The following is a 21694-nucleotide window of genomic DNA, read 5'->3' as shown; positions in this document are numbered from 1 at the left end:
TTAAAGACGGACACTTCCAGTAGGGATAAGTGCCCTAATCGATACTGTACTAATTGCTGGTACCTGGGAATCAATACCGGTACTCAACAACAGTACCATTTGTTGGTACTATTGTGTGTGTTCAAATGTGTTAATTAATGCTATTTTTTTAACATCTGTGCTGTCCAGTTATCTTGTTTTCTTACACTTCTGTGTCTCATTTGCAAGTATAATAGCATATTATAGAGTGGACAAGTCCAAGACTTAAAATGTCAATAGTAGTAGGCAACAGTGTGTTGCCTTCTCCAGGAAAGTTTAACCATTAAGTTGAATTTATTTAATTTTTTTAGCCCTACAAAGTGTTGATACTGTAAGTATTGTATTTATTACACACTTGCTGTTTGATTGTAACATGAATCTTAGTTGTAGTTTTGACTAACAAATTGGATGTGTTGAAATTGTCAATTAAAATCAGTAATGTCAGGCAACTTATCCAGGGTGTTACCCTGCCTTGGGCCCGAGTGCAACTGGGATAGGCTCCAGCCCTCCCGCAAACCCGAGGCACAAGCAGTAGAAAATGGATGAATGATTGATTTCAATCAGTAGCATGTCTATTGCTGATCCAATCGAACTAGCCAATTTTGAAAAGTGGAACCTTACAGTGCTGTTGAGTGCCTTCTTGCTTTGTTTGCGTGGAAAATTGTAACACTATCTAGAGGCAGTTCGGCTGAGTCCGCACTGAGTGCTTGACGACTTCTTCAACCGGACCTGGCGTCATGTGCAACAATCGTGTCAAGGTATGGCACCGCTTGATTTTACATGACTCGGTGCCCAGTAGTACCGACGGTTTTCGGTCAGTACCTATAAAATTACCAAACTCGCTACCCATCCCTAGCTTTTATCGACAACACTGAAATCACGCACCACTTTGGCAATGGCCTCTTTCGCCTTATCCAACTCCTGGCGGGCTCGGTCAATCAGATTCTCCGCCTGGCGGACACGATTGCGGGCACGGTCCGCTTGACTCCCCGTGTCGTCCACTGTGCTGCGGATGTTCTGCAGGCGGTTCCATTGTGTGGTCAGGGTGTTGTTGATGTTGTTTAGGCGCTCTATGAGGGCTCTGTCCACATCTGGCATGGTGAGTTAGGAAACATATTCAAGACACATTCAAGACATGATCAAGACATACTTAAACAAGTCCAAAATGCAGCGTTACCCTTGCTGGACTGGGCCTCCTTTAGGAGGTCAACGATGGCACGCTCGGCCTCCTTAAGCCGGTCCTCGAAAGCCTTGTCGCTCACCGTCTCCTGTCCCGATCCGAGGTTATCGATGAGTGTCTGCAACTCGTGGATCTTCTGGCGCTGTTGGTTGACCTGTGCACAGTGATCTCAGGTTAGCATCAAGTTCCGAAGCAGAGTTTTTGCGCAATGCAGGGTCTCTACTCACTTTGTCCCTGACCAGGCTGTAGCAAGATGGACACTGCTGGCATCCAGGTGCAGAGCGATTGTAGAAGTAGTTCTCCTCACACATGTCACAGCGAGCGCCCACAAAGCCAGGCCTGCACTCGCAACGGCCATCCTCTTTGCACTGACCCGACTGGGCACCTTCGGGGTCGCAGTCACAAGCTGGAGGGGGTCAAACAGGCATCACGTAAGGGTCCCACATCGGTCAAACAATGGTCAGTATCTATTGTGTTCAGGCCAACGCGCACATACGTTTGCACCCGGAGGAGCTGAAGCCAAAAAAGTTGACCTCGCAGCGTTCGCAGCGCGGCCCATTGACACCGGGCTGACACTCGCACTGTCCTGTGGTGATGTCACACTGCCCGTTTGTGGATCCGATGGGGTCGCAGTTGCACCTTAGGGATTGTGAGGAGGCAGAGTGTAAGACAACAGCCGACTGGACGTCAGCAGATGCAGACATTCTTACCTTTCGCAGCCATTGCCGCTTTGCAGATTAAAAAATCCCGGCTGACAAGCACTGCAGTCACGCTCGATAACGTTGGGAAGACATGAACATTGACCCGTCACCTGGGAGCAGCTGGTCTGACGGTCCACAGTGCCGAGTGGAGAACAGGAGCAGGCTGAGGAAGATAAACGAGATCCTGAGTTGCTTTGCTTGTAAAGGCAAGTGAGTGCTGAGTCACGTGAGCCACTTACGCTTGCACTTGTCGGCTGTGTTTGATGCCAGGGCATTGCCGTAGAAACCGTCTTTGCACCGATCGCAGAAGAAGCCGGCGGTGTTGTAGATGCATTTCAAGCACTCGCCTGTCCCTCGGTCGCAGTTTCCCACCGCGTTGGGGTCGATGTTGTCGCTGCACTTGCACGCCCGGCAGGCCAGCACTGGACCGGCCTTGCCCAGCGGGTCGCCGAAAAAGCCGTCGTCGCACACCTCGCAGCGCTTACCTGTAATGGGACACAGCGTTAGCACTGTTGTGTTGCCATGGAGATCTGGCGGAATCTGAACATACCTGTGGTGCCAGTGGGACAGTTGGTGCAGACCACCTCTCCAGTTTTGGGGACCACAGCGCACGTGGCTCCCGCAGGACACGGACATGCCTGACAGTCCACAGACGTCCCCCTGGTTGCGTCGCCATAGAACCCATCCTTGCAGCGCTCGCAGCTCAGCCCGGCTGTGTTGTGTTGACACTCACATGCACCTGGAAACGTGCACATACAAATGTTAGCAACCCAAACAGGCATATGTCAGTATCAAGAGGTCAGCAAGCGGTCACCTGTCTGCGGGTGGCAGGAATCGCTGTGGCGGTTACAGTTGCAGGGTTCGCAGGGACTAAAAGGTCCGAGGTCAGGGCGGGCTCTGCGATATCCTAGAGTGCATTGCTCACAGTGCTGACCCTGATAACCCTGAGGACACGTGCACTGCTCCACCCAGCGGGCCGGTGCACCAGGGCCCCGTCTCGCCGTCACTAAGGAGACATCGTCGAGGTAACCGGCACCTGGAGGGATGGGTTACAGTTAGCAGGTGTCCTAAAAGGGCACGCAACAGAAAATGTGTTTTCCTTGCCGTACTTCTTTCGCTATATGTGCCGCGGATCTTGATGGAGGTCAGGTTGTGGAGAAGTTTCTGGAAGTCCGAGTGGCTGATGGCCGGCCTCCAGGGGTAGTCGGTGCTGTCATGGAGTCTTAAGAACATCACACATTGGTTAGTGACATGAATTTTTATTCTGAAGGTGAAACCGGAGCAAAAGTCACCTGAACACATATGTCTGCATATTCTCGCTGGGGTAAGCGTTGCCCTGGGCGATGAGGGGGACGGCTACACGCAGGTTGGCGCCCTCCAGAACCAGATCCTCTGCAGACAAGCGTGTGTCCCGCCGGTCGACTCGAAAATTTAGGCTCATGTTTTGCCCGTAGCTCAGCAACTGGTTCCCCAAAAACTTGTCTGGGACACAAAAGAAGACATGTGTAATATCACTTTTGTCCTGCATACATGTCACATGGTATGCGAGGTCAACTTGGAAGCGTACCTGGAGCCACAAAGTACATCGGGAAGTAATCCTCCGAGATAAGGGAGATCTCCTGTCCGCTCGGAGACCACTGCACAGACACTTCGGAAGCATCCCGCTGCTCACCTTTCCACTGTTCCTCATCTGCACACACGCACAAGTGAGAAATCAAAGACTGGCTTTTAAGTGGTATACTTCCCTTTAATAAGTACTTTAAGCTGTGTACTACCGCTGTCCCAAATCCAATACTGCCATTGCACACTTACTTGAAGTAACAATACTACAATATTTACTTTCTTCATCTCTCCTTTTAAATAGTGATTTGCAACTACTCAAGTTAACCCATTCGCCTGCCGCTACGCAGCCAAGATGGTGACTATTGAAGCTGTCGAGTGTCCATCACGGTACACTCACTATTTAGCGTGTTTTGAGGACAACATCGTGATACTGACAGTGTACTGCAATTTTCTCAAAATTAACACACTTATGTACTTCAAAAGGCTAAGTGTACACATTAAGTGTAACGCACCTATGTAAGTTTGAAACTTGCTCACAGTTACATTTTAGCATATTTAAAATACATCTTACTACGAGTGATTTATCAGAACACATTTGTTTCACAATTGTCTATTTTTCCCAATTACTAAGTTAATTTAATTACACTTTTTACCCCAAATAAAATGATTGGTGTTTACGGCAGTTACTTACCATGTCTTGTCAACGCATGTGCGCAGAGAGCGCGCGCACACATACAAAAACAAGAGAAGCAACAAACTATTTGCAATCATGTTGTTATGATAGAATATACAATACATTCATTGACAGCTAACACTAACTATTCAAATGGTTATTATTAGCTGACAACTCTCAAAGCTAATGTACACACACGTTTTACGTACGTACGTACATACGTATGTAGTTACATCGTAAAAGATGTAAGAGGGCAGGACATAACACTTAAAATACAATTGAAAGTTAGCGCCCTCCAGGCATCTGTGTAAATGTTGCAAACAGACCCTTATATGTGTAAGTACACGTGCACTGATTGCAACATTTTTTTATGCTAGCATGGGGATAATGGGTGGAGTTACCTTGAGAGAAGGAGGAGCTAACGGTGTGCACGCTGAAGCCGTCGGCGCTGTGGCACACGGAAGAGTGCTGGAAGCAGAAACACGGAGTGCAGCCTTGAGGGTTGTTGGTTTCCAAGTTGAAGTAGCCCAACTTACACCTGCAAGTTAAACACAAGGGTTAAAAGTAATGTGCAGTTATCACTTTGTGTGTGAGTGTTTTGTTAGGGGTTTGCAATTAATGAACATATGTTCGTTACCTGGCTAAGAGCGCTAATTAGTTGCACTACAAAAATGTGTGCAAGCCTTTTGTTTCATTAACCTTCTTCGTCCTTCCCTTGAGATGTGGAGATATTTGTTTAGTGTTACCATGGTGAGATGTAAAGTCCATTTTAATTCACAGGTAGCCACTACAGTTTTGTAATATGCCCAGTTTTTTTGTTGATAAGACACGTATGTCAGGCCCTGTAGATGGTTTTTATTAGCTTTGCGTCAGTCTTGTTGGGTGTAATGGTTGAGTCATTTTAAGACTGCATTTATCTTACTTGAGCCCTGTTGACCTTTTTTAAGTATGTTTTGCATCTTCATTAGTGTCAATGTAAACTCACTGTACCTATTATAGCGCCTGTACAGCATCGACCATTGGCCCCAACACGCCTGTTGATTAATTTTTTTGCTTGGGGTGTTACACTGTTTTGTCTCATTTTTTTTTAAATGCATTAATATAAGATATATTTTTTTTAAACTGAATTTCCTTGCCTTGGTCTTTATGTTCCACAATTACCAGTATTACTTATGTACTAGGACTCCATCTGTGGGTGTGGGTAGTTACACACGCTAAACTTGAGATATTATTATTCCCCAGTAGATCTATGTTAAAAAAACAAAAAGTAGAATAGTAGCTTAGAGTGGTATTATTTCCATTTTCCATAATATGAATGTGTATTCTTTCAGCTAACTCTTCACATGAAACATTACCTGTCACAGGTGAAACCTTCCACGTTGTCTTTGCAGCGACATTGTCCCGTATTGACATCACATTCTTGTGTGCTCCCTGATGGCGAGCATGAGCATGGCCTGGTGAAAACACATTCTCTTAATCAACCTGACAATAACTCGAAAAAATGTGTTATGTTACCTGCATCCAGCCTCGGTCAGACTGTGGAATCCCGGCTGACAGCGATCACACCTCTCTCCTGTCACACCCGCTTTGCACGCACACACTCCTCTGTTGTCGCACTGAGGCGACTCGGAGCCTATGCGCACCACACAAACGTGCCATCATTGCTCACTAGCATGCTGCTATAAGCCTTACTTCCAGGAGGCCAAATGGTCAGGGTGTGACTAGAAAGCAGGAAGTCTGAACTCACCGACAGAATTGCACCCACAGGGCAGGCACCGGCCTCTGCCGCTTGGGTCCTTGTAGTGATAGTCAAGGCAGCGCTCGCAGTTGGGCCCATCCGTGTTGTCAGCACAGTTTGAACAGTGACCTCCATGACCCGTGGCTCTGTACAGCTCGGTGTCAAAGTAGCATTCCGAACTCTTCCCGTTACACTCGCAAGCTGACACACAAACACGTGAGGTGAAGAAAGAGATGGTGGTAAGCATGTTACACGTCAGCGTGACTTGTGTGAAGCTGCCCCCTCTCCCCATCTTGTCTGAATCTACCCAAACTTTTCTCAAACGTTTGTGCTACAAAAGTTTTTGTTTGTGCCTTTACGATTTTTAATTCATTCTAAAATACATTTTCTGACTAGTGCTGTCATCCAGCCCCCAACCCAAGCTTCCATTTGTTTGTGCTGCAAACATTTTTAGTCCAAATATTATAGTTTCTAAGTGATGGTTAAGTTGTATGTATGTGTATGTATATATATATATATATATATATATATATATATATATATATATATATATATAACACACACACACACATACATATTATATATATATATACACACACACACACACCCATATATACACACCCATATATACACACAAAATGTATATATACACACACACATATATATACACACAGGCACACATACATACATATATATAGTATACATATATATAAATAAATTAAATAAATAACATGCACACACGTTTCACCACTCATAACCAGCTACCCCCCCCCCGCACCAAAACATGTCTCAATCATTGGTGATGCAAACTTTTTTGGTCTAACTATTATAGTTTTCGAGTTATTACCGTTTTATGGTTTTATGTTAAGTAATTCATGTGTTATTGATCATAAGTAGACCCCCCCACACCCAACTGTGACAAAATCTCCTCAAACTTGTCAAATTTTGTAGTTTGTACTGATTTGTAATGCAAAAAGTTTTGTCTATTATCATTTTTAAGTAAATTATGTTTTGTCCTTCACCTGTGTGAATTTGTTTTGCCTCCCCCCACCTCAAACTTGTCCGGATTGTTTGTGCTATGTTTATGCTGCAAAATGTTTTGTTTGTGTCATTATGCTTTTTAAGTTACTAAGGTTTTATGCTTTTTATGGTGTCAATGTGTTACTATTCATAACCATGCCAAAGCTGTCCCAGTCATTTGTGCCACAAAATGTTTGTCTAAATAATATAGATTTTAAGTTATTGTCAAATTATGATTCAGAACCAGCCCCCCCCCCCCCCCCACCCACCTTCTTAAAATATCCCCAAATCAGTCCCAATCGTTCATGCTGCGTATGTACTGCAAACATATAGGGTATAACCATTTTTAAGGAATTAGCATTTTATGGTTTAATGTTACAGAATTAACATTTCAGGTTTTCATGTTATTAAAATATTATTATATTGTTTGTTATAAAAAAACTAATTTAACAAATACAAGTCAATATTTGGCCTTACAGCAGTTTTGGGTTTGATTTATGGGCTGTTCTTTGTTTTAAAATATAATGACTACTCCACAGTGTCAACATTGAACATTCATTCGCTCAGGTATGGAACACATAAAACCTATGTTAAAAACAGACTTAAAACCCATCCATCCATCCATTTTCTACCGCTTATTCCCTTTGGGGTCGCTGGTGCCTCTCTCAGCTACAATCGGGCGGAAGGCGGGGTACACCCTGGACAAGTTGCCACCTCAACGCAGGGCGACTTAAAATACAAAATTAACAAAAACAAACATTGAAATTTAACTTTTTGCTGGAATGTACAAAAACTAAACTATTTAGGTATAACTTCTTGTTTTTCGGAAACTTTGGAACTTTTTCTTGCAAAGTACAAATGTTTTTCTTGTTAAGAAGTACAAACTGCTACGTAACTAGGGTGCTGTTGCAATGTAGGCCTACTGAGTCTCGTGCATGAGCACATATTTGTTCCCTACAGAAACAAGTACTCCAAGTGAGCAATTCCTGTCGGACAGCTTCATCATTCAAGTCAATTAGGATTCTCAACAATCATTTACGTAATGAATTCACAACAAGTGATACTAAATATTAAACATTAAAAATTATAATACTTACACCAAATATTTTTGCACCACAAACGTAGCACAAACTAATGAGACGTATGGTTTAGTCATGGTTAATAACACATTAATTACACGTTACCATTAAAAAAACATTACCTTAAAAACCAGTACGCACAAACATATATTTTGGCAGCACAAACGATAGGAACACGTTTGGGGAGATTTGGATAAGGTGGGGGGGCCAACTTCACACAGATATCAGCGTTTTCTTACGCAGACACTCGTTAGCATTGTCGGCGGTGGCCCTCCTCCAAGGTCTGTCGTTGTAGAAAGCCTTGCAGACATTACAGTCGTCGCCCTCTGTGTTGTGTTTACAGTTGCACACCAGACGCCCTTGGTTGTTATTCATACACTCACTGCTGTGCCCGTTACACTTGCACCTGCAGGGATCACACACAAAAAACTTTGTATAATAATAATAATAATAATAATGGATTAGATTTATATCGCGCTTTTCTATTGTTAGATACTCAAAGCGCTCACACTGAAGTGGGAACCCATCATTCATTCGCGCCTGGTGGTAAGCTACATCAGTAGCCACAGCTGCCCTGGGGTAGACTGACGGAAGCGTGGCTGCCAGTTTGCGCCTACGGCCCCTCCGACCACCACCAATCATTCATTCATCATTCATTCACCAGTGTGAGCGGCACCGGGGGCAAAGGGTGAAGTGTCCTGCCCAAATATGATTTAGTTAATACTTCAGCTGCTTTGTGTTTGATTGTATAGCATCATGTTGCTATTGGTTAGTGCAGTACGGTGGAATGTGTGGTTATCACATCTGCCTCTTACGCAGATGTCTGTGTTTTCCGAAAAACACTCTAGCTAACCTTTGCTCTATAGATCATAAGCTAACTTTTGAAGGCCTGATTCTGAGTAGTTCACCAACAGGTCAAAAATGATATAGTAATATTTTGATGTGTTTAATGCAGGCATGATGTCTGTATTTAGTGATTTCTTCGATCTGCTTTGTAAATAGCATACACAATTTAAATGATACCAGTCAGACAAAACACTGCAGTATTCTAATAGGGATGAAAGCTCTTGAACAGTCATTGTTACGGCTTAGAGCGTCACCTGTTGCTTTGGCATGAACGTTTTGTGTGTTTATTTGGACATAGAGGTGAAAGGTCACACAGTGTAGGTGCTGTAGGGAAGCTTAGTTATGTCTCACAGGACGACGAGACAAGACGAGACTCGCCGGAAAAAAACAGGTGACTTAGAGCAGTCTCTCATTGTCGTCTTTGTGTTCCTTTGGCAGGCTTTGTGGAAAAAATTACAGCAGGAAGGAACTCAGCAGGACACTCTGTTCTCACAAATGATTCCAAACATACATGTTCCCGTCTAGAAGTATTTACACTGTGATGCCATTACCTCATCAGATACTCATGACATCCTCCTCTAGTACATCCAAACACGTTACTAAGACTGGAATGGGAAATTCATATTTAATGTAACCATTCATGCGTCTCAAATAGAGTGGTTCAGTGGTACCTTTGCTTACTATCTTTAGATACAAACTGCCCCTCAGCTTTTTCTTATATTTTACTGCAAGTTGTGAGTATAGATGAGTTACAAGTTGTTGTTTTTTCCAATCCTGGTCTCCAATCATTGTTGTTCTGTCGAATTTTGCTGCTTCCCAGAGAAAAAGCTACCACTAGTGTAAAACAGCAATCAAAACTAAAATGTAAACTATCCTTGTTTGTATCAATGTGTGCTTATTCTCGCTGTATTTGTCTACATGCTTACTGTCTGTTAATATACAATGTGAACCGGCATGTTGATGGCATATACTATGTACCAGTGCTTCCTAAGCATATAACCATGGAGCCCCCAACAACGGGGAACCATTGTTGGGTCGCGAGCGTCCCCTTGAATGTATTATATCTGTTTTTCAGTAGGGTACTTGGTTGTAATATACTTTTCCGCCACTTGAGGCAGTAATGACAATATAAAACAAACAGAAGAAGTCTGTATTTTCATTTTCCCTCTAATTTTATTAACAGTTTAGTTAAGAAATATATTTATTATTAATTTAGCTTATTTATTTTAGCACAACATAATACATATTTTATGTATTGAATGTATTGTTTATTTGATTAGTACATTTTGTAATCAGCCTGACCTGAGCCGTATTTATTAAAATGTTTATTTATCAAATTAATAATAATCTTTGTGATTGACACATGCTTTTATATCAATTGACAAGGAAGTAAACTGTAAGTAGGAAATATATTTTTTTTTTAATATGATCAAAATCCAGAGTAAGATTACTCATTCAGTGTTAATATTGAAGTGGTCCCCAGGCCTCTTGGTGGCGGAAAATTTAGGCACCAAGGTCAAAAGGGTTAAGAACCCATGCTATATACAATGATCCTGGTGGGAACTGCAGATAGAAATTAGCCTTTGGTTACAATTTGGCTCATTAACAATTTATATGTTCATTACTGTGCATTGTCCCATGTACTATAATAGAATAGAATAAATTAACAGATGGTGATTTTCTGTAAGGAGTTGTATTATACATCTATAAACAAGCTACTGGTGTGTTTAGTGGCACAGGCGAAAGTTAAGTCAGAGAAAAAGCGGTAGTTAATAAATTACTTAATGTTTCTGAGTGGTGTGGTAGAAAACGCAGTGTGGACCAGACCGCTGATGTACAGTCAGGAGATCGGGCAGATCTGGGTTCAAATCTCTGTTATGACATGTCTGTGTAAAGTTTGCATGTTCTCCCCTTCCATGCTTGGGTATTCTTCGCCTTCCTCCTACATTCCAAAAATATGCATGTTAGGTTAATTCAGTCGTTTTCAAATAGTGGTGCGGTGCGATGCCAGGGGGGGCGCAGGTGACCTCAGGGAACATGCTTTTTTTGCCCTACCAGAATAGGATATAGCGTATGTAGCACTTAAATTCACTGTAACCAAAGGTAGGAGACGAGGAAAGACCGGTGTGTTGTTTCCTTTAATGTAATAAGCTTACAATGTTATGCAGACCTATAGTTATAACATTTTTATAGACAAATTATATTATTTATAGTTACTGTTATAGTTATAGTTATTTTCTTCTTCCCCACGGGGGTGCAACAGAAAATATTTGAGACCCACCTGGTTAATTGGAAACTGTAAAATTGTCCATCGGTATGAATGTGAGTGTGAATAATTGTATAGGAAATGGATGGATGAATTTCATAAAACTACAGTAGTTTGTAGTACATCGTAACGTTTTTCTTTTTACAGGCATGTTGCATGTTAAAAATGTGGTGTTGGGATGGGGTCAAGCACGATTATATACAGTTCATTTAGAATCCAATAGGTGGGGTTTGTAAGTTGAGGTACCGCTGTACTTGCATCAGTTGAATAATTGAATCAGTTGAATAGTTCTTGAATGTGTAAATGTTGACAGTTTGGCACTAACACCTTCCTAAAATGGCAATCACAATATTTACTTTCTTTTTACATTTGGAAAGGGTCTTTAGTCCGCCCCGCCCCCTTCCTTTATATTGACAAGATGGCGACTAATGAGGGTGGTAAGTGTCCCTGCCCACTGACTGTTTTTAATTGTTTTGGAGTACGGACAGTTTACTGCATTTTATCATACTTTGTAAACTTCTAAGACTGCGCACACGTGCAATTAAATGACTTTAAAGTGTAAGGACACAAGTGCGCCAAATTGAGACACATCCAATCACTTGGGTTAGCTGTTAGCGGTTCAGCTTTCGAATGTACTTTGGCAATGTGGGAAAAAGGCGGTGTTGGTTCAGTGTGTTGGTCAGTAAACCACTTCATAATAATCATGGTTGTGTTTGCATGTTGCTGGTCTCCTGACTGGTATGGGGAACATTCAGAAATGATAAATTCATGCAAACACTCCAAGTTTAAGTAAAACAAGGAGGACAGGTGCTTAAGTCCAGGACTTGTCCTTTTCTTCCGCTTGTCACGCTGCTGGTTCCGCCCCATTCCGGTTCCCCTGTAATCCGGGCCTGTTGCCCAGGAATGCCAGGAATGCCGGCTGTGTAATGGAAATGTGCTCCACATTTCAAAGAGATTATTCCAGCTTCTGTAATGTGAAAGAAGCACTCGCTCACACACAAAGATAACATTCCCGGCGGTTACCTTCCACCCACGGCGAAGTCAGAGATGGCGTAGTAATAGGACTTGAGCACCTTGGGGTCGTTGAACACCTCGTCACCAAACGTGTTGAGCCTGTTCAATGTCACCCTGATGTCGGTGGCCGTCACCCAGTCCTGCAACAGACACAACATTGGGTCGTCATCATGGTCACATGAAATTCACTAGCATTGCTTTGCTTGAGACTTCCAGTCTCGTCACAGGCGATAAAAAGTTTTGCAACATGCGGGGAGGACAAGACAGCCAAGGCCAGCGATAAGCCTCCTGTTGATAGCATGCTAAGCTATCTGCTCTCAGGGGTTTTTTTCGGCAGCAGAGTGAGATTTCACAGCAACTGCTCTGAGATAAACAATTAGTGTCTCCCAGGAATATTCACCTCTAACGCTGGAGGGATCGCCTGAAACAGACGCTCCTTCCAGCGTCTGTCCAGCCGTGACACAGACTTGGATTTCCTTGTTCATGTCCACGCACCAGCAAGCTAGCAAACACGCGCTAGTGTTAGCTTTGTTTGAGCAGGTGTTTCCACACTTTTGTTCTTCAAATGCCGTCCAAATAAAGCTTTATGCAAACACAGCTAAGGCACTGTTGACTCCTGGCTATCACACAGACATGTCAATCATTAAACGCGCAGGTTAAAGGTCAACAGGAAGTGAGCGTGTGTGAACATCGGCTCGTGTGCTTGCAAGTTTGGCTCTGTCATCGTTGGATGCTCTGCAGCTGCTGTAAAGCGTCCTCACAGGAAGAAAGCCCTCCCTCCCTGCAGCTGTGCCTATTCTCGCCATCAATCATACAACGTTGTGGAAGCTTCAGCTGGAATGGAACTACAGTACACTTCTCCCTGCGCACATACACACATGCACACAGTGACCATAGCATGATGCGCACTTCTTTTTCTCACCAGCAGATGGTGTTGGGGTAACAGTCACATTTGTATAACAGACATGGAGCTTGATTGACGTTTGTCTTTGATGATACTTAGATGTTAGCCTAGCTAGGGGAAGATACAACAGCAGTGGATTGTTTTGATGCAGTGTGAGCAAAAAGCGGTAATGTGGAGTTCTAGGGGTAGCCAAAAAGTAAATGTTTCAACATTGCTCTGAAGAGACAAACCACAAAAGGCAGGAGTGTCCGTATTCTACGATACAAACCTGATGAGCAAGCCGCTGGTTGATTAAACACGGCGGCATGGTGGTCAAATGATCACCTCCCACCCCCACACTCCCAGCAGGAATGTGGCAGTGACACCCAGCCGTCTGACGCCTCCGAAACGCCGCCGCCTCTCCAGCGCTTGATAAAAATAACTCCATGTCCACAGGTCAAATAAGGAAGTCAAGAGCTGCTAAACACGGAAGACGAATATTCCAGCGGATGATTCTGCTTTAAGTTTTATAAATGTTACTGAGTGGGACTGCCTTTCTCGAACAAGAGTATGTAAGGCCTACCGCAGTGAAGAGGCATGGTCACATGAGCTAAACGTGATCAGGAAATACAACACACGGTCAGTAGGTGTCCAAAACAAGCGCTGTATCTCGTGCACGTGTACTTCCTGCTCGTGGATATGCAACACCCACCTGCAAGACAGGGCTGTGGTCAAAGTTGTAGGCGCTGGGTCTTCCCTCCAGCGTGGAAAAGGCCACGTTCCCGCCAGTGAGTGGCGAGATGTCGCTGAAGTCATCGGTGCAGAGCGCCTGCTGCTCATCTTCGCCGGTGCGGATGAAGCCGCGGTTGGTCTTTTGGTACGTTTTCTCACACGAGCCGCTGTAGTACTGGTACGGCACCCAGGGGCCGCTCTCGCTGCTGCGCTTGAAGATGGCGAAGCTCTCCGGACGGCTTGTGTGGAACTTCAGCCGCACGTATGTGATATCAAAGGCCTTACCTGCGGGGAAAGATAGGATCAAAGGTCACACATGCTAACATAGTTACACCACATTTCTACGTTGTCTTCTCATCATTGGCAGCCATCTTGTGAGGACGAGCAGCCGAGACATACCTGACAAGTCTAAACAGGTCACAGGATGTGTGTGTGTAGATGTGGGTGAGGGGTGGGGGGTCTGAGTCAAAGAATCTGTTCTGTAAACAACGTGATGACAGGGGGGCCTCAGCTGGGGGCCTCAGTGTGCAAATAAAACAGAAGAAGCTGATTGGCTGGATTTTTATTACAGGAAACATGAAGAAACAGCAAACAAGCCCCCCCCCTGAGTCTCTGTGTGTGTCTTGTACGGAATTAATCAAAGTTCAGTTAGCAGCTAGTTCTTTGAGCACAGTTAAGTTCCCCCCACCACAATCAAGCCCTGACATGAAAAGACCCTCAAAGAGCTTTTCTTCCTCACACTGGTGGGCGGGGTCAACTGGACGATACGACACGCTAACAGCAGTAATGTAGGAAGCCCAGCGAGAGAGAGAGGATGATGGGACTTTTCCTGTCCCGTTTTGGACATTGATAGCCGAGCGAGCACAAAGGAGGCAGCGAGCCACCACAAGCTGACTTCCTGCGTCAGCAGTACTTAACTAGCACATGGGTAGCCCCCCCGCCCCCCGCAGAGATGATTTTGACACAAACTTTGTGCTCGATGTTTTCCAGCAGGTTTCCACAGCGCTGCCGAACGGGTGTTTTCAAGGACATTTTACAGCATTCCTGGAGTGCTCTTCAGCCACGGGGGAGGTAAGGGGCGTGACAATTGCTGTGGAGGGGAAGGGGGCGGGGGGCAGGGTCCAATTAAATTTCCTCCCATGACTTCATCACATTCTTGAGCGGCCAAACAATGAACGCTTTTGACCGGCGGCGTGGGCCCGCGGAGCCTCGCTGCAGCTCGCCATCGCTGCTATAGGTGAAAGGTCAACTTGGCTGTGCGTGCCCAACCGCTGCCGTGATGACTTCACGGCCACACGCCCACATGCAGGGTCGGCGACTCCGCCTACAATATTTTCTGCACGCCGGCCATCTTGATTTAACATCTGCAGACTGAGGACGCCATCCCCTCACTTTCATCTTTTGTTTCATCAACAACACACCAGCGCTGATTCAACCAGACCATGTCATGTGACTGCAGGTGACAACAAGTTTGGTGTGTATGTGATATGTGGCCCCTCTCCCACGTAATTACATAGACCACAAAATAATCCTCCCCCACCTCTTGTGTCACCACAGCTGGAATACCTTTTCACGACCCGTACCTCCAACATGCTCCATCCTCAGAACTGAGACAGCACTTTTTGTCTTTAATGGAACACACATGCACACACACACACACAAGGGCTACACTATTTTAAGAAACACGTAATTTGCGATTTTCTCTCCAAAATTGTGATTGAAATTTTCTATTTTATACATAATGCATTAAACTAAAAAAAAACACTTGACTGCATCAGCTCCGTTGTCAAGGGGCGGCAGTGGCGACGTGGCCTGTGTGTGTGTGTATATATATATATATATACACACACACGTATATATCTATATACATACATATAAATATATATACACACATAAAAGTATATATACACACACACTCACATATACATTATATATATATATATATATATATATGTATATATATATATAATATATATATTCATACATACATATATATATATATATATATATATATATATATATATATATATATATATATATATATATATATATATATATATATATATATATATATATATATGTGTATGTGTAGGAAAAAATCACAAGACTACTTCATCTCTACAGAACTGTTTCATGAGGGGTTACCTTGATCATCAGGAGATGATTCTCAATCTCCTGATGATTCAAAATCGATTTTTTTTTCAATTCAACACGATTCTCGATTCAAAAATTATTTTTTTTTCCCGATTTAAAAGGATTCTCTATTCATTCAATACATAGGATTTCAGCGGGATCTACCCCAGTCTGCTGACATGCAAACAGAGTAGTAGATTTTTGTCAAAAGCTTTTATAATTGTAAAGGACAATGTTTTGTCAACTGATTGCAATAATGTACATTTGTTTTAACTATTAAACGAACCAAAAATATGACTTATTTTATCTTTGTGAAAATATTGGACACAGTGTGTTGTCAAGCTTATGAGATGCGATGCGAGTGTAAGCCACTGTGACACTATTGTACTTTATTTTTTTTATGAATGTCTAATGATAATGTCAATGAGGGATTTCTAATCACTGCTATGCTGACATTATAACTAATATTGATATTGTTTTTGATAATATTCATTTTTGTTTTGTTCTGTGTCGTGTTTGTGTCTCCTCTCAATTGCTCTGTTTATTGCAGTTCTGAGTGTTGCTGGGTCAGGTTTGGTTTTGGAATTGGATTGCATTGTTATGGTGTTACTGTGTATTGTTTTGTTGGATTGATAAAAAAATAAAGAAATAAATAAAATAAAAATCGATTTTTAAAAAATGAGAATCGATTCTGAATCGCACAACGTGAGAATCACGATTCAAATTCGAATCGATTTTTTCCCACACCTTTTTTATTGGTTGTAAATTTTGATTCGCCGAAAGTTTTATCAATCACAAATACTGCCTCAGTTTGCACTCGGACAACTTTACAGCAAAGGGCTGTCAAAAGTAAGACTTCATGGTAAGCATTAAGAGCGTAAAGTCAACCTTTTTAAATTAATCCTGTGCCCATGGCTCCAGTAAATGAATAGTTTTAGTCTTTGTGAGTCCATGGAAACTTTACTTTTATCTCCCACTGGATCGACATCGTTTGAGGATAGAGACAGGCTGGCCGTTAGGTTCAAGCTAACCAGCATTCGACCAGACTCCTCCTCCCCAAAAACATACTTTAAAGGTCAAATAACGGGGAAAAGATGTGCCTTTTGAAGTGTTAATGTGCCAGGAGTGTTCGAAAGGAGTCTCTTGGAGAAGTGGATTCTCTTGGAGAAGTGGCCGACAAGTTAGCAAGTTTCGTTCGCATCGCTGACAGTGACGTCATTACCGTCATTGTTTACTGAAGCAGAGATGTTGACTGTGCGTTATGATAAACGCGCAAGCGTCGCCAGGCTCAGTTTTTTATCGATAGACTTTATCAGATTTAATTTCTTATCATCTATAGCAGGGGTGTCAAAAGTGTGGCCCGGAGGTCATTTGCGCCCCGCAGCTAATGTTTTAAAGGTCCACGGCACATTCTAAAAATACTATTAAAATAAACAAAAACATAACAAAAGTGGAATAAAAAAATGCTTACAGGTGAAAAGTAATATAGAAAAAGTTGCAATGTTGACTAATAAAACACAGCTGTTTTTTAATTCATCAAAACTGTCATTGCTCAAAACATAATATTGAATCAAAGTCAATGTTTCTATGAATTATTGACCTATCAAAGATTACTTCATATCAAATATTGCACTTTGAAGTCTTTTTTGTGGAAGATTTTGCATATTTTGTTTGTTTGCTATAAAAAAAAAATCTTTTGAGAAAAAGGGCAGAAAACAAACATAAAAACAACACAAAAAAAATAAAAACAGATAGGTCTGAAGTTGATGTAGACTCTAGAGATTTAAGCCTTAAATAAATAATGTATGTATGCCCTGGCACACCATTATCATTATTTCATGACCGAATTAAAAGACTTTTTACACTTTTATACTGAAAAATATAAAAATATAGAAAAAACTACAGGCAGGGGTAAAGTTTAGATCCATGAAGGAAAGAAGAAAGTGAATGAATGTTTATAACTGAATAAATTTACAAATGCATAAAAAATTGTTTTCCTTTGTATTATGTTTTCAATTAATTAAGTAACATTTGACAACCTTTTTACAAAACACAATATAGAATGTGAGATATAACAGGATAATGCTTACATTTATCATTTATTTTCAAAACGCTTACAAAAAAGTGGGACCCCAAACATTTACTCTGGCACCCCATTTTTATGACTTGATGGGGTCCCTGGGACCCCGTTTGGAAAATTCCTAGCGCCAACACTGTACAGTATATATATACTACGGCTGTCAAACAATTAAAATATTTAATCACGATAATCACATTTTGTTAATAACTAACTCAAAAATTAATAGCGATTAATCGCAAATAGGTATAATTTTTCATCATTGATAAGTGTACCCTATACGGATAATTTTCAGGGGGGGTGGATTCATATTGCTGCATGACAATGTGTTACCCTTCTCTATTAAATAATTAAATGTAATATTCAGCCTACTAATCATTCTGTAATTAAGGACTCGACCAGAACATGTTAAAAAACAATTTACACAATATTTTAGCCAGCCAGAAAAATACGCCCCCAATCTCCATATTCCTTAACTCAGTGGTTCTCAACGTACCCCCTAATAAGATCAAAGCATTTTTGGTTGAAACACAAGAGATTAAGTAAAATACAGCACTATGTCATCAGTTTCTGATGTATTAAATTGTATAACAGTGCAAAATATTGCTCATTTGTAGTGGTCTTTCTCGAACTATTTGGAAAAAAAGATATGCAAATAACAAAAAATTGTTGAAAAATAAACAAGTGGTTCAATTACAAATAGAGATTTCTACACCTAGAAGTAATCATCAACTTAAAGTGCCCTCTTTGGGGATTGTAATAGAGATTCATCTGGATTCATGAACTTAATTCTAAACATTTCTTCACAAAAAAATAAATCTTTAACTTCAATATTTATGGCACATGTCCACAAAAAATCTTACTTTTACTTTTTTGCATTTCTTTTCACAGTTTATGAACTTACATTCATATTTTGTTGAAGTATTATTCAATAAATATATTTATAAAGGATTTTTGAATTGTTGCTATTTTTATAATATTTAAAAAAAATATCTCACGTACTCCTTGGCATACCTTCAAGTACCCCCAGGGGTACGCGTACCCCCATTTGAGAACCACTGCCTTAAATGAAGTACTAGCATTTCTTTAGGTGCAAATATCCCAGATTAACATTACAACACATCTCTGAAAAAGCATGATCGTAATGTAAGACCTTTTTATTTTGTTAATGTAAGGATTTTCCCTAAAATTGCCAAAATACCTGTGGCGGCGTGGACGATATGACGTCATCGTATGATTTGCTATGATGCATATATTCTTTAAAAAGGTAAAAAAAAAATGTTTTAATACATTTAAAACTAATGTTTTATTATTAAGCATAGCATTATTATATTTATTATATTTTCTCACATAATGTTGTTTAGTTTTATTAGAAAATGTTTGCAGTTTTTTTTTTGGGAGATTTCTCTAATTATTTTAGTCACTATTTCTGTTATTAAAAAAGTTTGGCAACAAAATTGGCATTTAATTTTGGTGTTATTGGTGACTGTACTCGTGTTTAGAGACTGTTTAGATTCTGTCACGCCATGTCCGTGACAAAAAGCGAGCAGCAGAGAGCCTGATGTCACACTTGCTTCGCGCTGCGGGGAGTCTTTCTCTCATTAAAAGCCGCCAGTGTCATCTTAAATTTTGAAGATCGCTTTCCACAGGTGAAAGGTCAACTTGGCTGTGCGTGCCCAACCGCTGCCGTGATGACTTCAGGGCCACACACCCACATGCAGGGCCGCCGACTCCGCCTACAATATTTTCTGCACGCCGGCCATCTTGATTTAACATCTGCAGACTGAGGACACCAGAACTTATTAAAGTAAATCCATAGCACGGACACGTTGCCTGTGCTCCAGACAACCCTGTCCGTATGGCTGGTGTTAACGTGTATGTTAGTGTGTTATGGTGGTCATTTTCCCATGGTCTGTTAACACACCGTGTCGGTTGAGAATGAGCAAGTGTTGTGTGTCTAAGAGTGAAGCACAGAGGCAGACGTGTGTGCACAGAGGAAATACTTGTTGGAATTGGGCCCATAAAAGCTAAAAAAAAAAAGCGCCAGACTTTGTTTTCTTCTGGACGCTACAATACATTATATTAGTTTATTTTGTTAGGTGTGGGGGTTAATAGGAAGCCTGTACATTAAGGAGAAACCCTAAACATAGTTAAACCGGATGCATAGAGTATATGTACACATATGATACAAATACCAAAAGGTATTTTGATACTTTTCTTTAAAAAAAAAAAAAAAAAGGTGTACCACAAAATAAGGCATTTTTGTCTTTATTTTAACAAAAAATCTTAAGGTACAATAAACATGTTTCATATTGCAATCGAATAACAATTTTGTCCTCATATAAAATAGTGAACATACTAGTCTTTTAGTAGTATGTACGCAAACAAAGGCGCCTAATTTATCTGCTGATGTATGCAGTAATATAGTGTGCCATTTCTCATTCTATTATTTTGGTAAAACTTTAAAGGACAAGCTATAAAAATTGATTATTAAACCACTTGTTCATTTACTGTTATTATCTGGTTATTTTCTGTTTCAACGTGTTCTATATACACTTCTGTTAAAATGTAATAATCACGTATTCTTTTGTATGGATACTTTACATTAGTTTTGGATGATACCACAAATTCATACAGATCATACATTGGTCATTATCAAAGTCCTCATGTGTCCAGGGACATGGTCGTAGTCAAAAGTTTACATACACTTGTAAGGAAGATTATGTCACGGCTGTTTCCAAAAATTTCTACAACTCTTATTTTTTTGTGATACAGTGATTGGAGCACATACTTTTTTGCCACAAAAAAAATTCATGAAGTTTGGTTCTTTTATTAATTTATTATGGGTCTACTGAAAATATGACCAAAACTGCTGGGTCAAAAGTATGATGTAGAAAAGTTACAATCAAATCAAATTAGCTTCATGGCATGGCTTCTTAACTTCATGTGATTGTATACAGTATGACTGACGACACCTGTTGACTTCTCTGAGCCCATTCAAATAGGGCTCATGAGATGCAGTCATTAGACCCGGTTACAAACGCGACAATGGAAAAGTCAAAAGAACTCAGCACAGATCTGAAAAAAAACAAATCATTGCCTTGAACAAGTCAGGGAAACACTTGGAGCCATTTCAAAGCAGCTCCAAAGAGCAACTGTGCAGACAATTGTTCCTAATTGTAAAGTGCATGGCACAGTTTTGTCACTGCCACGATCAGGAAGAAAACGAAAGCTATCACCTGCTGCTGAGAGAAAATTGGTCAGGATGATCAAGAGTCAACCGAGAACCACCAAAAAGCAGTTCTGCAATGAATTGGAAGCTGCTGGAAAACAGGTGTCAGTGTCCACAGTCAAGCTTGTTTTGCATCGCCATGGAAGAAGGAAGCCTTTGCTACAGAGGCGGCATCTTAATTAAGGCTCCTCTAAAGTTTGCTGCTGATCACTTAGACAAAGATATGACCTTCTGGGGGAAAGTTCTGTGGTCAGATGAAACAAAAATGTAGCTGTTAGGCCACAATACCCAGCAATATGTTTGGAGGAGAAAAGGTGAGGCTTTTAATCCCAGGAACACCAATTCTATCGTCAAGCGTGGTGGTGGTAGTATTATGCTCTGGCCCTGTTTTGCTACCAATGGAACTAGGGCTTTACAGAGAGTAAATGGGACAATGAAAAAGGAGGATTACCTCCAAATTCTTCAGAACAACCTAAAATCATCAGCCCCGAGGTTGGGTTTTGGGCGCTGTTGGGTGTTCCAACGGGACAATGACCCTA

General features: G+C 41.4%; 1 protein-coding gene across 2 annotated transcripts in view; it reads right to left on the bottom strand.

The window, feature by feature from the left end:
• lamc1 (laminin, gamma 1) overlaps positions 1-21694 on the bottom strand; it is a 44443-nt gene that overhangs the window by 3083 nt on the left and 19666 nt on the right. Inside the window, exons 2-19 of one of the 2 annotated variants that reach the window (XM_061920642.1) lie at positions 13694-13998; positions 12108-12238; positions 8212-8378; positions 5883-6074; positions 5651-5768; positions 5491-5589; positions 4537-4673; positions 3467-3589; positions 3192-3381; positions 3009-3121; positions 2714-2935; positions 2450-2638; positions 2139-2384; positions 1909-2062; positions 1695-1837; positions 1426-1604; positions 1196-1352; positions 904-1109 (exon numbers count right to left, since the gene is read on the bottom strand). In XM_061920642.1, coding sequence (XP_061776626.1) covers positions 904-1109; positions 1196-1352; positions 1426-1604; positions 1695-1837; positions 1909-2062; positions 2139-2384; positions 2450-2638; positions 2714-2935; positions 3009-3121; positions 3192-3381; positions 3467-3589; positions 4537-4673; positions 5491-5589; positions 5651-5768; positions 5883-6074; positions 8212-8378; positions 12108-12238; positions 13694-13998 — 3071 coding nt within the window. Of the gene's footprint in view, positions 1-903; positions 1110-1195; positions 1353-1425; positions 1605-1694; positions 1838-1908; positions 2063-2138; positions 2385-2449; positions 2639-2713; positions 2936-3008; positions 3122-3191; positions 3382-3466; positions 3590-4536; positions 4674-5490; positions 5590-5650; positions 5769-5882; positions 6075-8211; positions 8379-12107; positions 12239-12498; positions 13274-13693; positions 13999-21694 lie in introns of those variants that run through there. The other variant, XM_061920643.1, reaches the window with a different exon arrangement.

This window comes from Nerophis ophidion, linkage group LG14 (assembly GCF_033978795.1).
Source record: "Nerophis ophidion isolate RoL-2023_Sa linkage group LG14, RoL_Noph_v1.0, whole genome shotgun sequence".
Lineage (NCBI taxonomy): Eukaryota > Metazoa > Chordata > Actinopteri > Syngnathiformes > Syngnathidae > Nerophis > Nerophis ophidion.
The sequence above is the reverse complement of the archived record's forward strand: the minus strand, read 5'-3'. Positions and strand labels throughout refer to the sequence as shown.